The sequence below is a fragment of the Ornithorhynchus anatinus genome, chromosome 2 (assembly GCF_004115215.2).
Source record: "Ornithorhynchus anatinus isolate Pmale09 chromosome 2, mOrnAna1.pri.v4, whole genome shotgun sequence".
Taxonomy (NCBI): Eukaryota; Metazoa; Chordata; class Mammalia; order Monotremata; family Ornithorhynchidae; genus Ornithorhynchus; species Ornithorhynchus anatinus.
In genome coordinates this window covers 131,709,956-131,727,864 of record NC_041729.1, presented here as the reverse complement: position 1 = coordinate 131,727,864, position 17,909 = coordinate 131,709,956, and the positions used below count along the sequence as shown (strand labels likewise).

Sequence of the window (17,909 nt, the reverse complement as noted above, 5' to 3'; positions counted from 1 at the left end):
ACCTGATTAACTTGTGTCTACTCCAGTGCTTAGAACTGTGCTTGGCACATATTAGGTACTTTGTCTTGTCTTATGCCGCTGAGTTGTTTCTGACCAGTAGCGACATCACGGACACATCTCTCCCAGAACACCCCGCTCTCCATCTGCAATCATTCCGGTAGTGGATCCATAGAGTTTTCTTGGTAAACATCCGGAAGTGGTTTACCACTGCCGCCTTCCGATCAGTCAACTCGAATCTCCGGCTCTCATAATACCCCGGCTGGATTATTGTGTCAGCCTTCTCTCTGATCTCCCTTCCTCCTGTCTCTCCCCACTCCAGTCTATTCTTCATTCTGCTGCCCAGATCATCTTCCTTCAGAAACGCTCTGGGCATGTTACTCCCCTCCTTAAAAACCTCCAGCGGTTGCCTATCAAACTCCACACGAAACAAAAACTCCTCATTCTGGGCTTCAAGGCTGTCCATCACCTTGCCCCTTCCTTCCTCACCTCCCTTCCCTCTTTCTACTGCCCACCCCATAGGCTCCTCTCCTCTGCCGCTCACCTCCTTACTGTCCCCCGTTCATGCCTATCATGCCGTCGACCTCTGGCCCACGTCCCACCACTCTCTTGGAATGCCCTCCCTCCTCACCTCTGCCAAACTAACTCTCTTCCCCTCTTCAAAGCCCTACTGAGAACTCACCTCCTCCAAGAGGCCTTCCCAGACTGAGCTTCCCCTTTTCCCTCTGCTCCCTCTGCTCCCCCTTCACCCTCTGCTTTCTCCCCCTTCCCCCCTTCACTTCCCCTCAGCTAAGCCCCCTTTCCCTCTGCTCCTCCCCCTCTGCCTTCCCTTCCCCTCAGCACTGTGTTCATTTGTATGTATTTTTATTACCCTATTTATTTTGTTAATGAGGTGTACATTCCCTTGATTCTATTAATCGTGATTATGTTGTCTTGTTTTTGTCCATCTGTCTTCCCCCATTAGACTGTGAGCCCATCATTGGGCAGGGATTGTCTCTGTCGGTTGCCGAATTGTACATTCCAAGCACTTAGTTCAGTGCTCTGCACATAGTAAGCACTCAAGAAATACTACTGAATGAATGAATGAATGACTCTCTCCCATACCGTTGCTGCCCAGCATGGGTGAGTTGTGACTTGTAACAGATTGCCTTCCACTCGCTAGCCACTGCCCAAGCTAGGAATGGAATGGGTAGGCCTCTGCTTGACTCTCCCTCCTATAGCCGAGATGGATAGAGTACTGGAAACTCCCCAGGTGCGACCCTGAGAGGTGAGTAAACACTGTACAAATACGATAATAATAACTATATGCAGCTCACAGTATTGCAACTGCTGCCTGGTTAATCTCTGAATTTTAATGTGGCTCCCCCTAAGGAACTATCATTCATGCTCCTCATACACTGTCAACAACTTGCTGGCATCTGCTCTCATCAGTCACTCTATCAGCAGCATTTATTAAGGACTGACTCAGCACAGAGGACTGTACTACGCAGTTGGCAGAGTAGACAAAATCCCTGTCCTCAAGGTGCTTACAATCTAACAGGTGGCATAGTGAAAATTAGAACCCTGGTCACCTGACTCCTACGCCTGTGCTCTTTCCACCAGACCACGCTGCCTGCCAAATGATGGTGTTCATTAAGCACTTACTCTGTGCTAAACATTATAGTTAGAACACCATCAGGTCAGACAGAGCCCCCATCCCCAAAAGGGCTTGCAGACTAAGAGGAAAGGCATACAGGTACTTTATCCCCATTTGTGGATGAGGAAACTGAGGCACGGAGAGGTTAATTGACTAGTTTTCTATCATCCAGCTGGCAAGTGGTTGAACAGGGAGGAGAACCCAGGTCACCTGACTTCCAATCCCTTGGTTTTTCCAGTTGGCCATTCTGTTGCCCTTAGTAGTAGAGTCTTGAAAGTCTAATTTAATTTGAAAGGCAATTGTAAGGCATTTATTGAGCACTTGCTATGTGCAGAACACTGTAATAAGCACTTGGAAGAGTACAACAGAGCTGGCAAACACATTTCACATTTAGAGAAGCAGGATGGCTCAGTGGAAAGCCCCCGGGCTTGGGAGTCAGAGGTCATGGGTTCTAATCCCGACCCTACTGCTTGCCAGCTGTGTGACTTTGGGCAAGTCACTTAACTTCTCGGTGCCTCAGTTACCTCATCTGTAAAATGGGGATTAAAAACTGTGAGCTCTTCTTGGGACAAACTGATCACCTTGCATCCCTCCCCCAGCACTTAGAACAGTGCTTTGCCCATAGTGAGCGTTTAACAAATACCACCATTATTATTATTATTTCCTGCTCACAAGGAGCTTACAGTCTAGATAGGAGTGATGTCTGAGATAAATAGTTTTTTGCTGGGTTTAGGATGAATTCATGGGAGCAGGGTGTTCAGAAGAAGATCGTGTCAGTAGTGAACAGGCAAGAACTTGATAGGAGCTGGACAGAGACAGTGATCCGGAGGAAGGAGAAAGAGACCAGAAGCAGCAAGGCCTGTTGGAAAAGAGAGGGGCCTGGGAGTCAAAGAACCTGTGTTCTCATATAGGTTCTGACACAACTGATGTGTGACCTTGGACAAGTCACTTAAATTCTCCTTTCCTCAATTACCTCAATTGTAAAATTGGGGATGGAGATTATGAGCCCCCCTAGGACAGAGATTTGTGACCAACCTGATTTTCTTATATCTACCCCAACGCTTAGTACAGTGCCTGTAGCATCATTGTGGGCGGAGAATGTGTCTGTTAAATTGTGTTGTACCCTCCCAGATGCTGAGTGCAGTATCCTGCACAGGTAAATGCCCAGTAAATATGATTGATTGATTGACACATAGTAAGTGCCTAATAAATGCCATTGGGGAAAAAAAGGACATATTTAGAAAATATTTTAGAGAAAGAACAGTCTGGATTTGATGGCAAATTGGGTGTGGAAAAGGGGAGAAAGGAACTAATAGCTTAGAATCTGAAGGATTCAGAGTGGTGGAGTAATTGAAGATTAGTGAGGAAACTGGGAGTCCTTGAGGATTTGAAGGGATGATCATGAGCTCTGTTTAGTTTTTTGGGGTTTTTAAGTATTATCTGGACAGTCAAGGAGAGATTTCTTATAGAACATAGGAAATACAGACCAGTGCCTAGAACACTCCAATGACCAAGCACTTAGTACAGAGCTAAGCACTTAGTACAGTGCTCTTCACACAATAAGTGCTCAAAAAATATGATCTAATGAACCCAGCAAAAGCTCAGTAAATGTCATTGACTGTACTCTGGCTGGTGAGAGGATGAAATGTCAGAGCTGGAGATGTAGATCTGGGAGTCATCAGATTACAGGGGGTAATTGAAACCATGTGGGTGGACGTGCTTCCTGAAGGAGTGTAGAGAGAGAAAGAAAAATAAGGGCATGTTTCTCCATGCCTGTAGGTACAAACGGACTTGTACCGGAAGAGGGGTTGGGATGGAGGCGTTTAAAGGTTCCTGGTCTTCTGTAAGACTAGAGATTATGGGGAGAGAGGAAGCCAGGCATTTGAAATTGTGGAGGCAGGGGTAAGGGGATTCCAGCTTAACCTGCGGCCCAAGGGATGAAAGAATACTAGGGTTCTCTGGGCCAGGCTGAAGGTTGAGTTCTGTCAGTCCAAAGAGTGGGAGCAGAAGGACCACAGGCTGGTTTTCATCCCGTTCTCACCCTAGAATGGCACACACCTATCAGTGAGTGAGGTTAAGAAGGTCACAAATGGTTCATATATTTTCTGAATTCCCACTTAATTCCCGCACCAATTCTCAAGCTACCATTCTTAGAACTTTGATTTACCATTCCGGAAAAAAGAACACCAGAAGAATCTTAACTGTATCTAGGAAATATTAAATGTCTAAAAACGGATGGAATTTGGGCTTTAGGGAATGGGCAAATTGAAATCCTCATTCGGTAATGAAAAACAAACTGGTGATCAGCCAAGAGAATACTATATTGTTTTTGTTGAAGTTGAAATACTTTTTTATTTAAAAAAGAGAAACATTACTATATTCACTATTATATTAAACCCAGATCATTATGAACTAACCCAAAGTCTCCCAAATTTCAAGATGCATGTTTTTATTACATTGCATCATCATTTATTACATTACAGTTCATTCTGTTAACAAGATGTGAAGATTGAACTCAGAGTTTTAAAAGGAAAGGGGAAATTCTAAACTAGCACAGTCATGTTTATTTCCAGGTGACAACATAGAGTCATCCCCAAAGGAATTTATTGAGCACCTACTGTATGAAGAGCACTGTACTAAGCAGTTGGGAGCCTATAATACAACAGAGTTTGTGGACACTTCCCTGGCCCACAACAAGTGAGTAACTTATAACAAGATGGAGCTGAACATATCGCAACATTAACTTACTGAATATTTTTAGACTGTAAGCTGTTCCTCTAGATTCTCAGCTCATTGTAGGCAGGGCATGTGTCTGTTATATTGTTATACTGAATTCTCCCAAATGCTTAGTATAGCTCTCTTCCCCCAGTAAGTGCTCAGTAAATATGACTGAATGGGAGATGGTGATGATGAAGATGTATCACACTATATAAAAAAGCATAAATTCTAATACTCCTAAAATAATAATAATAATTATAATAAGGCTTTCCATTTACTTTAGGAAGGGATTTTCCCCAAAGTGCAGCCCTGAAAATTATTAATTAACAAATTCACTGATTTCACGGGCATCTAACTGTCCTTCTTTTCTGCCTGAAACTCTCTCCCGCTTCACATTGGGCATACTGTGTCTCTCTTCAACTTCAAAGTCCTTCTAAAAATCACATTTCCTCCAGGAAGCCTTCCCTGATTAATCTCTCATTTCTCTGCCCTAACCCTCCACCCCCACTACTGCCCCTTTAACACTTTTTTGTCACCTAGGTACTTCAGTCAGCGTCTTCAAAGAATAAGATTGCAGGAGGGGTTTGAATATGAAGAGAGCTGTACTCTTTGTCAGATATGAAGGAGAAGGGAATTGCAGACACTGGGGAGCGCATGACAAGAGGTCAGCAGTAGAAGAGACCAGAATGTATTTAAATTAATGTTTGTTTCCCCTCCTCTAGACTGTAAGCTCTCTGAAGGTAGGGTACATGTGTGTTTATTGTTGAACGTACTCTACCAAGAGCTTAGTACAGTGCTCTGCACACAGTATGTGCTCAATAAATACGACTGAACGAATGAATGAAGGAAAGAGTAATAATTGTGGTAATTAAGTTCCTACTATGGGACAAGCATTGTACTAAGCACCGGGGTTGATATGCTATAACCAAGTGGGATACAGTCCCTGTCCTCTGTGTAAGAGGGAAAAGAGGTATTGCATCCCCACTGTACAGATGGGGAAATGAGTCACAGAGAAATGAAGTGGCTAGCCTAAGGTCACCTAGCAGGCAGGTGGTGGGGCTAGGATTAGACTCTGACTCCCAGGTCCATGCTCTTTCCTCTAGTCCACATTTCTTTTCACTGGCACAGTGAGTAAGTTAGTCGAGAGGAAGAAAGAGAACAAACTGGGGTGTAGTGTGTGAAGAGTAGATAAGTGAAAGCAAGATTGCTGATTGAGTGCCTTAAAACAAGGATGAGTACTTTCAACTTTGTGCACAGAGAAATGTTCAACCAGTTGAGTTTTTTTGTGGAATGAAGAGATGTATGTAGAAAGATGATCCAGGCAGGAGTGAGATATGAGCTAGAAGTGGGGAGAGGCTGGAGGTAGGGAAGTCAGGAGATGGGATATGGCCATCTGGATCAGCATGGTGGCCATGGAGATGGAAAGGAAGATGGGGCTCCTGGAAATACCGTGGACCCAAATCGACAGGATTTGTGGAGAGTCGAGGATCATATCAAGGTTGTTGGCTTCAGGTATGGGAAGGATGACTGTCATTCACTCTGATGGGAAAGTTAGATGGAAGAAAACAATTAAGAGGGAAATGAGGAATTCAACTTTGGACCTGTTAAATTTGAGAGGTATGAGAAACGAAATATTACAGAGAAGGGAAGAGGTTGGAGCTAGAGTTAGATTTGGGCATTGTTCCCATAGAGATGGTGGTTGAGCTGTGGGAGCGACTGAGGTCCCCAGTGGAATGAGTATAAAATGGGAAGAGAATCCAGAAGAGAGCCTTGAAGGAGACCTGTGCCTATCTTTCCAAAAAAAATTTAATTAAATCGGTTTTGCAAAGCTATCAGCCTACCAAAACTCTGACTAGACTTTTCACACTTTGTCAACCATTTGTTTTAGTGGTTCTACTCCCTGATGCCCCTCTCAGGATCACACCTAGAGAGTTTCCAGTGCTCTACCATTATTGGCTATGGGAGGGAAAGTCAAGCAACGGCATACTCATTCCATTCCTACTTTGGCCAGTGGCTAGCGAGTGGAAGGCAATCTGCTCCGAGTCAAATTTCACCTGTATGGGCAGCAGCGACATGGGAGAGAGTCGAGGACAGAGACTCAAGCTTAATAATAATAATAATAATAATAATAATAATAATGTTGGTATTTGTTAAGCGCTTACTATGTGCAGAGCACTGTTCTAAGTGCTGGGGTAGATACAGGGTAATCAGGTTGTCCCACTTGAGGCTCACAGTTAACCCCCCATTTTACAGATGAGGTAACTGAGGCACAGAGAAGTTAAGTGACTTGCCCACGGTCACACAGCTGATGAGTGGCAGAGCAGGGATTCGAACCCATGACCTCTGGCTCCCAAGCCCGTGCTCTTTCCACTGAGCTTACTGCGTGGAAGAAGGCAGCGGTAAACCATTTCCGTCTTTTTACCGAAAAAACTCTATGGATATACTACCAGAATGATTGCAGATGGAGAGCAGGGAATTCTGGGAGAGATGTGTCCATGGAGTCACTTTGGGTTAGAAACTTCTTGACAGCATAAGACAAGACTAGACTCGCTGCTGGCCTTCTCTCCTCATGTAACTCTAAGAAGGCCTTTCCCTTACACTGCCCTAGGACACTCCCCCCTCTACCCACCAGCACCCTAGATCAATCTCTGCCTACTCTCCGTTTCCTCAGTTCCAATTCCTTCTCACTTTCAGGATCCAGATGTCTCATCTTGCATTCCCATTTCCCACATCCTCTCACTATCATCCTACCATGGCCGAAGGCATTCTGTCACCCATAACTCATTCCCTTCTCATTTATTATCTGTATTACCTCCACTATTGTCATTCTGCCACTATTTCATTTAACCCACAAGTGGAGGTAGGAGAATGTTGAGCACTAATTTGGGACTAAGAGAAGTCCTGTCAGAAGTGAATCCAGGACTCTTTCTGAAATGGGAATAGTGATCACCATTCTAGAGGACCTATGTTCTAATTCTGGCTCTACCTTGTATGTGACCCTGGGCAAATCACATAATTTTTCTGTGCGTCCATTCTGTAAAATGGAGATTTAATACCTGCTCATTCATTTCATTCATTCAGTCGTATTTATTGAGCACTTACTATGTGCAGAGCACTGTTCTAAGCATCTGGGAGAGGATAATATAACAAAAAGCAGACACATTCTCTGCCCACTATGAGCTCTCTTCTACTTTGGCTTTGAGCCCCAACTGAGGCGGAGAATTTGTCCAACCTGCTTTATGTTTTGTTTTGCTTTGTTTTGATAGTATTCGTTAAGGCACTGCACGAAGCACTGAGGTAGTTGCAAAAATAATTTGAACACAACCCATGTTCCACATGGAGATCACAATCTTAATCCCCATTTTACAGATGAGATAACTGAGGCACAGAGAATAATAATAATAATAATAATAATGGTATTTGTTAAGTGCTTACTATGTGCCAAGCACTGTTCTAAGCGTTGGGGTAGATGCAAAGTCATCTGGGTGTCCCACGTGGGGCTCACAGTCTTCATGCCCATTTTACAGATGAGGTAACTGAGGCACATAGAAGTTAAGTGACTTGCCCAAAGCCACACAGTCGATAAGTAGTGGAGTCGGGATTAGAACCCACAACCTCTGACTCCCAAGCCCATGCTGTTTCTACTAAGCCAAAAGTGACTTGTCCCAGGTCATGCAGTGGACAAGTGGTGGAGCTGGGTTCTTTTTTTTTTTTATGATATTTGTTAAGTGTTTACTATGTGCCTTCTTAAAATGTGCTTACTTCTATGGGGTGAGACCCCGGGTCCTTCTGACTCCTAGGCCCATGTTCTATCCACTAAATCACACTGCCTGATTATTCTGCATCTACTCCGGCACTGAATACAGTATTCGGGACATGGTCAGTGAGCAACAAATGATATTATTAGTATCATTTCTTGATTTCCACTAGGGTTTTTGCAGTGAGACAAGGGCTCTGTCACGGGGCTCCCATTCCCATCCCCCCCCCTTGTCAAATGACATTTCATTCATTCAGTCGTATTTATTGAGCACTTACTATGTGCAGAGCACTGTACTGAGCGCTTGGCCTGTACAATTCGGCAACAGATAGAGACAATCCCTGCCTAAGGACGGGCTTGCTGAGAGCTGGGTGGTTCTTAGGTCACTAATGGCAAGCTCAGCAGGGATCCTGAAAAGAGTTGGCTAAAGTGGGCAGCTGAGGCCGCAGCATCTCCCGAGTTGGTTACCCTGGCAACGGGCGGCGGTCCTTCGGTGCTAGGCAACGGGCTGGCCCGGCACTATGCTGCAGTCACCCTGCCCGTCGGCGGCTTCTCTAGGTGAATTCCCTGCTCCCGATTCTTGCCTGATTGATCTCTATTATGATCTGCAGCTCTCCACCTCCATTCCACCAGTCCACAGCCCCCCAATTCCACATCCTAACCCTTCTCCCGAGCTACCGCGGAGGAGACTCGACGCCGGAGGGGGAAAAGAATAGCTTTCTTTGAAATAATCGCCATGGGAAAGGAAGTCACAGCAGCCCCGATCGTTTTCCCCCTACTGCATTTCGGACAGTTCTGACTTTCCCCTCTGCGGATCCCTTTCATTTTCCTTTTCTCCTTCTTTTATTTCCTGCTGTTTATCGCCGTTTCTTTCTCCATCCACTCTGTCCCGAGTCACTTTTTTTGTTTTTAGGTTTTTCAGTTGTTTCTTCTAGATCTACCGATTTCTCTGGTGTTTCTGGCTCTCCCCCGAGTGTCCTAGCAGACGGCTCTAAGGGACCCGTAGTGACCGAGGGTGCCTGGCACATAGTAAGCGCTTAACAAATATCATTAATATTATTACTATTATTTCCAGATCAGGCAGGGGGGAGGGAGGAAAAGACTGGAGGGAAGAGGTGAGATTGGGGTCGATCACGCCTTCTTTTGGGGCAGAGTCGAATGTGCAATCTTAAAACATCCTTGATTTGCCCGTCCCGTGGTCGCATCAGGAAGGCAATCCTCTACCCACTTTCTCTCCGACTCCCTCCGCTGAAGCTTTCGGTCCTTCCCTTCTCCTGCTCGATCTCCTCCCCCTTTTGCTTCATTGACCTCCTGCCCCCCCCCCCCCCCCCCCCCCCCCCCCGGGGTCTCCTTTTTTGTTTTGTTTTCTCCAGCTCGAATAAACTCCCCGGGACTCAGGGAGAGGGAGGAGATCGGGAGAAGAACAACCCAGAACAGGGAGACGGGGAGAAAAACGGGAGGGAAAGAGACGGAGACAGAAAACGAGAAGGCGAACTAAGGTTAGCTTCTTCGGTGTCCATCCCGCCCGTCGCTGGGGAGGGCTGTCTCCCAGGAGCTCAGCTTCTCCTTCTGATGGTATTTGGGGTTCACCTTTCCTGTACCCAAGGCGCCCACCCAAAGCTGGGCTAAGAAGAGGGGATCGGTTCTTTTGCATTTTGGACTTTGGGCGCCTTTTCTCTGAGCAGCGGGACGGAGGGTCGGAGAGTCCGGCTCGGCATTTGGCAAGCCAAGCGAGACCTGGCCTCTCCCCACCCCCATTCGCCAAAACAAAGGAAGGGGGGCGGTGTTGGGGATTCAGAGATCTCCACCATCAGCAACGTGGGTTTCATTCAGAACCCAAACAATGACTTCCTTTTTTTTCCCCCCTCCTCCCTCCTTGTCTCTCTTCCTCTCCCGGGGCGTAGGGACAAGCAGCGGCTCCTCGGCTCTGGGCTCCGTCCCCACGCCCAACCCCAGCCCCAGCCCAGCCCCAGCCCCAGCCCTGCCCCAGATCCAGCCCCTCCCCGTCCCCGCTCCCAGTCCCCTCCCCCCGCTCCCGTCTCCAGTCACAGCTCAACCTAAACCCCGGCTCCAAGATCAGTCCCAGCCCAACCCCAGGTCCAGTCCCAGCATTTCCCCAACCCCAGTTTAGCCCAGCCCAGCCCCAGCCCCAGATCAGCCCCAGCCCCAGTTTAGCCCCAGCCCCAGTTTAGCCCTAGCTCCAACTTAGTTCCAGTTTAGCCCCAGCCCCAGCCCAGCCCCAGTTTAGCCCCAGCTCCAGTCCCAGTTCAGCCCCAGCCCCAGCTCTGCCCCAGAGCCAGTTTAGCCCCAGCCCAGCCCCAGTTTAGCCCCAGCCCAGCCCCAGTTTAGCCCCAGCTCCAGTCCCAGCTCAGCCCCTGCCCCAGTTTAACCCCAGCCCCAGGCCCAGCCCCAATTTAGCCCCAGTCCCAGACCCCAGCCCCAGCTCAGCCCCAGACCCAGTTTAGCCCCAGCCCCAGCCCAGCCCCAGCTCTACCCCAGGCCCAGTTTAGGCCCAGCTTAGTCCCTGTTTAGCCCCAGCCCCAGTTTAGCCCCAGCCCAGCCCCAGTTTAGGTCCAGTTTAGCCCCAGCCCAGCCCAGCCCCAGCATAGTCACTCTTTGGCCTCAGCCACAGCCCAGTCCCGGTTTAGCCCCAGCTCCAGTTTATTCCCAGCTCCGGCCCCAGTTTATTCCCAGCTCCAGCCCCAGTCCAGCATATTTAGCCGCAGCCTAGCCCCATCCCATCCCAGCCCCAGTCCCAGCTCTGCACCAGCCCCATCCCAGCCCAGCCCCAATCCCAGCTCTGCATCAGCCCCATCCCAGCCCAGCCCTTAGCTCAGCCCCAGCCCCAGCCCCAGCCCAGTCCTAGTTCATTCAGTCAATAGTGTTTATTGAGCGCTTACTATGTGCAGAGTTCAGCCCCAGCCAGCTCAGTCCGAGTTCATTCGTTCAATAGTATTGACTGAGCGCTTACAACGTACAGAGTTGAGCCCCGGCCCCCGGCCCCCGGCCCAGTTGAACCAGAGTCCCAGGCCCAGTTTAGCCTGAGCCCAGGGCGGCCCCAGCCCCAGCTCAGTCCTGGCCCATTGTTTCAGTTGACCGGCGATGCCCAGGGCCCAGGGGCAAAATCCCGGAGCGGAACGGCTGGAGTCCAAAGCGGCGACCCCTCCCCTCTTTCCGCCCACACCTTTCCAAGTTAGCGAGCTCTGGAGAAACCCCTCCCTCGTCCTGGCCCCCTCCTCCCCACCTCCCCATCTCCCCACCTCATGGCCTTTGCCGCCACGCCAGGCTTTATTTTTCTCTGCCCCAATCTTCCCAATAACGGTACGCCACCCGACCCGGGAAATAGGGAACTTGCTCCCAGCTCAGCGAAACTCTTCAGCTTGGGAATGATTTGTTCATCTCGGTGAGAGCCGCGCAACCCTTCCCCTCCCCCAGCGGCAGATCTCTCTCTCTCTCTCTCTCTCTTTTTCTCTCATTCTTCTTCTCTCTTTTCTCTCTCTCCTCTTTCTCTTTCTCCCTTTTCTCTCAGTCTCCTTTCTCTCGTTCTCTCTCCTTTCTCTCATTCTGTCCTTTCTTCCTCTTTTCTCTTTTTCCTTTCTCCCTCTCTCTCCCCTTACTCTTTCTCCTTTTTCTCTCAGTCTCCTTTCTCTCATTCTTTCCTTTCTCCCTCTTTTCTCGTTTTCCTTTCTGTCTCTCCCCTTACTCTTTCTCCTTTTTCTCAGTCTCTCTCCTTTCTCTCATTCTCTTTACATTCTCTCCCCTCTCTCTCTTTTCTCTTTCTCCTTTTTCTCTTGCTCCTTTTTCTCAGTTTCTCTCCGTTCTCTCATTCTCTTTCCTTTCTCTCTCTCTCTCCTTTCTCTCGCTTTCTCCTTTTCCTTTCAGTCTCCTTTCTCCCTCTCTCCTTTCTCCTTTTGATCTCGCAGCCTCTCTATCTCTATGTGTGTGTGTGCTTGTCTCCGCCCCAGTCTTGGGCAGAGCCCGGGGGTGGGTGGGGTGCAGAGAAGGCCCCGACGGTGTCGGGGGGAGAGGCGGTGTCCGGCCAAGGGCCCCGGGAGGGGCGGCGGCGGCGGCCGTCTGGTCCCTCTCCCCGCCCCTCTGAGGATGGGGAGAGAGGGAGGGAAGGAGGGAGGGGTTCCCAGCCCCCCCGGGGAGGGCCAGGATCAGCAGCCCGCCAGGCCCCTCCTTCCCTCCCGCTGCCCCTCCTCCGCCTCCGGTGGAGCCCTTTCGGGGAGACACAATGTTAGAGCAATAAAAAGGCCCGGAGCTCCCGCTGCCCGCGGCCCGGCCCAACCCGGCCCCGCTCCGGCCTCCGCCTTTGTTCCGGAGCTCTTTCTTTTGTTTGAGGGGGGCTGGGGGTGGGGGGGTCCTTGGGTCGGTGGCTCTCCATCAGCCCCCACCCCCGTCCTCCGCCCGCCGACCCTCGGGTTTCCCACGGGCCGGAGGAGAGGAGAGGACAGGGGACAGGACGGGAGAGGAGAGAGGAGAGGAGAGGACAAGGGAGGACAAGGGAGAGAAGAGGACAGAGGACGGGGGACAGGACAGGGGAGAGGAGAGAAGAAGGGAGGGCAAGTGAGAGAAGAGGACAGGAGAGGACAGGGGAAAGGAGGGGAGAGGACCTGGGAGGACAGGGGAAAGGAGAGGAGAGGACAGGGGAGAGGGGAGGGGAGGGGAGAACGGGAGAGGGGAGAGGAGAGGAGAGGAGAGGGGAGAACAGGGGAGAGGAGAGAGGAGAGGACAGGGAAAGGAGAGGGGAGGACAAGGGAGAGAGGAGAGGAGAGGGCAGAGGAGAGGACTGGGGAGAAGAGAGGAGGGGAGAGGAAGGGAGGAGAGAGGAGAGGAGGGGAGAGGAGAGGAGAAGCGCCCACAGGCTCGCGAACCCCCTCACCCGGGCCCCAGTGTCATTTGATGCGGGCCCCCGCTCAGGCTCAGATTCCCCAGGCTAGCTTCTGTCCCTCTCTTGTTTCGGAAGCCTCCACCCACCGGCCCACCCTACATTTAGCTCATCATGTGATCCGGGTAAGTCATTTGCAAGTACCACAGTTCTCTCTGTTGCCCCCCTCCCCATTCATTTCCTGAGAACTGCATAGAGCAGCTGAGAGAGAGACACACAGGGAGAGGGAGAGAGAGAGAGAGAGACCTCTGTGTGTGCGTGTGTGTGTGTGTGTAGGAGAAGGAGTCACAGCCTGTGTGTCTCATGTGGGTGTGTGTATGTGTGTGAAAAGGAGAGAGGGAGGGAGAGAAAGAAAGAGCGGTGGCTCTGTATAAGGGAAAGAAAGCAATTTCTCCTGCTCTGCAGCTTCTGTTCAGGTCTGTGCCTATTCCGTTTCTTATCCCAATAAATAAACCTTTTTCCTTTTTCTTTTTTTCTTTTGCCATCCCAAATCAGTCGGAATTCTTATAACCTGCTTTATTGTCATGATGATGATGATTCTTATTCCCCCCTCTCCCGTCATCTGCTCAAGTTAGATCATTTTGTTGGGGCTGGCTTCTTAAGCGGGTAAAGTGATAGGAGACGGGGTGGGGAGAGGGCAAGAAGAAGCGGGGGTACGCTATGGCAAAGCAATTCTATAAGGCTTAAGGATCTGGCCATTGATGCCGTGCAGATCGCGTGGGTGCGCTTCGCTTTTTTCTTTGGGAAGAAAAACTTAACAACTGATGTGCATCAATCAGATGCGTTTTCACCCCCCGGCTTCTTGGTTAGTTGTCACGGATTAAAAAGACAACGTCACGGCTCGATTTCGGAGCTCGATGAAATAGTTTTCCTTCCTTTTTTTTTTTAGTATATTTCTTTGGTACGGGAACGTGCCACAGAGGGGTGCGTGGGGTGTGTTGGAGAGGTGGTTGGGGGACAGAAGGGGTTAAAGTGGAGATGACACCGCTAGCGTGATGAGCGGTCCAAGTGCTACATTCATTATTGTCTCTGGTCGGGATGATGTGTAACTGTCACTTGCTACAGTGCGGAGTTCATGGAAGTAGCCCCGAGGCGGCCCAGGGCTCTTATTTTCCATTCAGGTGGATTCCTTTAGAGTTGTCAAGGCAGAACTTGACGTCTCGACCCACTCGTGAAAAGCCCTAAGCTTGGGGAGCCACTTCAGGCCTCTCTTGAGATTGCTGTGAAGTGACGGTCGACTGTTGACCCCCGATGACATCTGGGGGTGAAGCTCCCCTTGAGGAAGCATCCATCCCACTTTCGTTGCGGGGAAGGCCCAGCGGAACTTTCCACCAACTCTTACCTTGGTTTTGGGGAGGGGGGCTGGGAAAACGCAACAGTGCGTTTGATAACTTCTTTTTGGTGAGTGCTGCCAAAAAGTCCTCGTTCCTTTGTTAACGTTTCTTTGTGGTCTCCCTACTCCCACCCGCTACTCGGGGCACCCAGTGCTGCTATACTTTAATAGTTACGGCTATGATTCAGTCGATAAAAGCCTACCGTGTCGAACTGGAAATATTAGTTTAGTGGAATGCGTAATCTGGATAGATGCTGTGCAGTGGTATTGTCAGTCATTTGAATTTTAGCTGTTCAGAGGGTTAAAGCGCCATTCCACGTAGATAGCTTTAAAACAATTCCAGTGACTTACCGGGCTTCCTAATGCTTCTGTGGGGCATTTTTTTTTCTTTTTCCATCAGCCGTAATGCTGTCTGCTTCACTGTAATGTTGGGAAAAGGAATGGCTCTATTTACATTTTGTGCATGTGCATCCAGTTGTTTCGGCAGACATCTGCCAATCAGATGAACGTCATCCAGAAAATCCACCTAGACTATTCCATCCCCTCTTCTGACTGGATGATAGAACTGATTAGCAGAGGAAATGCTTGGATATGAAATTTGTGGATCATGGCGAGTAGCGAGACATAGAAGCATCTGATGTGAATAGGAGTGGTCACTTTGAAAGAGTGGGCATAGCCCATGGAGTGGGAAATGTTTCTTAGACTTGGTATTTTATAATCTTCACTTTTCGGGTTTACCATTTTTAGGTACTGAAATTAGAGGGAAGGCATTTCTTTCCAATGGCAAAATGAAATTGAAGATGTACAGTGAGGATAGAGTGTTGAAGGGTAAAAACATTGTTTCGAGTGCCTTCTTTCGTTCTTTGGACCAACAAACTCTATAAGCAACTCAATCTCTGGTCCCTTCACTAAAATATGCAACAGGTAATGGAAGAATGATGAACATTAAGTTCCAAATTAATTGAAAATGGCCCGATTTGGGCACAAGAGTGAAGGGGTAAATTTGTGTTAATTACAGGAGGCTGCTTACTGCCTATGTTTGAATCGATATTTTTTTTATTAATGTGTACCTAGAGAAAGAGCGATGCATTTGAATGTTTCACATTAGTACTAAAACAATCCCATTAAAAACAGTCATTTGGTAAATACAGGAAAGACACTAATCAAAAGAGGAAATGTTTATATGAGTATTATGTGTTCACTAAAAAGCAACTAAGACAACTAAACATATTTATTTTATAAGACTTTTATTCATTTCCTTGACTGGGAAAGGCTGTAATGACTGTTCCCTGAGTTAAAAAAAAAAAAAAAGATTTCATTTCAATAAATGAAATGTCATTTTGGGAGAAAACTGGTATGGGTACAGTGTTAAAGACCTTGACCTTCTCAACTCTTTGTGAAGGGTTGTTTACTACAGCTGCAGTCTCTGTGTGTGCAAAGGGGAAGGACTGCAAACACAAGTATCAAGTATATTCACTTTCCTCTGCTGAGGGAAAAATAAATCAGGAGGCTAGACACTTTCACCAAGCTTCAGGGAAATAATATTAATAGTTATCTGCTGGCTCTTTAAATTCACTCTCCTCTGGGGATTGTTTCAGTCTTCCTGTGAAAGGCACATATACTTCTAACAGTCTTCAAAGTGAGGCCCGGTCATAACAGCAGATTGCCATCACACTCATAAAAGCAGTCTACTTTTACTAAAAATGAGAAGTAAATGTTATCTAAGTCAATGCAACAAAAGGGAAAACACATTTAGGACCCTATTAAGGTATTTTACCTGAGACCAGTACTGGTCAGTCAAATAAAGAGCATTCTGTAATCCAGTGAGCTCACAGAACAAAATACCTGAACTTGTTTATTTTTGTTGTTGTTTTTTTCTACCGAGTAAAAAGGAGAGCTGATAGTTTCACACCCTATCAAGTAAAAAGGAGAGCTGATAGTTTCACACCCATGTTTAATAAGAAAAGCAAAAAACAAACATTAGAATGTTGAATTTTTTTTAACTTAATAAAGAGAGATTCTTAAGATTTGGTTTAATAGCTAGCTCAAGATGATCTGTTTAGTGAACATTAAAAAAAAATCAGCCAATGGGAGAACTCTTGTGTCTTCCAGGTGAGTTTATGCTGATGTTTGTTCAGCAGCAACAAAGAGTTTATCAACCATCTATTGAGATTTTCCTTCAATCACTTCTCGACAAATTATTTAAAAATAGATCAGGATTTAGTATTTTGACCATTTTAGGCTGCTGAAGAGTACGGGCTCCGTTCTCATGTGCTACCAGGAGCTAATATATGGGCTTGCTAAATCAACAAAATTATAAAATTCTGCACTTATCCTTTCTTCTCCAATTACAGGGCATTTAAAAAGCGTAAGCATTCCAAGGTGTTTATACGTGTCAACAGGCGGCCCCAGGAGGCTGCAGATTCTGGGCTAAAGCAGTCAGATGACATGAAACAATCCCCGCTGATCGAGCATGTACTGGTACCAGTCGATAGCGGCATTTGGAAGAAAAAAATTCCATCCATCAATTTGGACCCCAAGTTCATCTCTTGGGTTACTCTGTGGGTGTGGATGGGAACATGCCCTCTCTTCCATTCCATCACATTTCCATACCTAGTATTTTTAACTGGGTTGAGTCAGTGCTTAATATTGGTAGGTGTTATTATTATCATTAGTTGCAGTAATAGTAATATTTGTTTAGCACTTACTATGTGCCAAGCACCGTTCTAAGCACTGGAATAGATACAAGTTAATCAGGCTGGATAGAGTCACTTTCCCATCTGAGGCTCCCACTCAAAGCAGTAGGGAGAACAGCTATTGAATCCCCATTTTACAGATGAGGAAACTCAGGCTCAGAGAAGTTAAGTAACTTGCCCGTGATCATAGAGCAGAAGTGGCAGAACCAGGATTAGAACCCAGGTCCTCTGACCCCCATACCCATGCACCTTCCACTAGGCCAGGCTTCTTCCATCTAAGCTGTCCGCATCACCAAACTTTTGGATGGGGACTCACTGCTGGATCCTTCATTCAGGTCATTCGATCGTATTTATGGAACGCTTACTGTGTTCAGAGCACTGTACTAAGTGCTTGGAAAGTACATTTCGGGCAATAAGGAGAGACAATCCCTGCCCACACTGGGCTTACAGTCTAGAAGAAAATGATGGTATTTGTTTAAGCCCTTATAGAAGCCAATTGGGTTGTGCAGAATCCCTGTCCCATGTGGGGTTCATAGTCTCAATCTCCATTTTATAGATGAGGAAACAGGCACAGAGAAGTGAAGTGACTTGCCCCAAATCCTACAGCAGACAAGTGGCAGAGCTGGGATTAGAACCCATAACTTTCTCATTTCCAGGCCTGTGCTACTTCCACTGTGCCATGCTGAATGTTATCTTGCTATCCAAAATACATTCTTCCCTTTTAAAAGTTTCTATTCAGTGCACAAGCAGTCATCCCCTTGTGTAGAGCCAAAATTTAAGAAAAATATAAACTCTGTAGATCAAATCATTCTAAACAGTCTTAAGTCACCACAGTCACCCCCTCCCCAAAGACAAAAGATTGAGTAAACAGATGGGTCTCC

At 47.6% G+C, this 17,909-nt stretch overlaps 1 protein-coding gene and 1 non-coding gene across 3 annotated transcripts in view; one reads left to right on the top strand and one right to left on the bottom strand.

Annotated features, from left to right (window-relative positions):
* Positions 1–1,129: 1,129 nt before the first annotated feature.
* Positions 1,130–1,267, bottom strand: LOC114809757. Its single transcript, XR_003757535.1, has one exon. It is a non-coding gene; the product is annotated as a small nucleolar RNA SNORA7 (small nucleolar RNA).
* Positions 1,268–12,977: 11,710 nt separating this feature from the next.
* Positions 12,978–17,909, top strand: part of KLF12 (Kruppel like factor 12) — a 440,849-nt gene continuing 435,917 nt past the window's right edge. Inside the window, exon 1 of one of the 2 annotated variants that reach the window (XM_029057478.2) lies at positions 12,978–13,124. In XM_029057478.2, coding sequence (XP_028913311.2) covers positions 13,014–13,124 — 111 coding nt within the window. In that variant the 5' untranslated portion in view covers positions 12,978–13,013. The remainder of the gene's footprint in view (positions 13,125–17,909) is intronic. The other variant, XM_039911204.1, reaches the window with a different exon arrangement.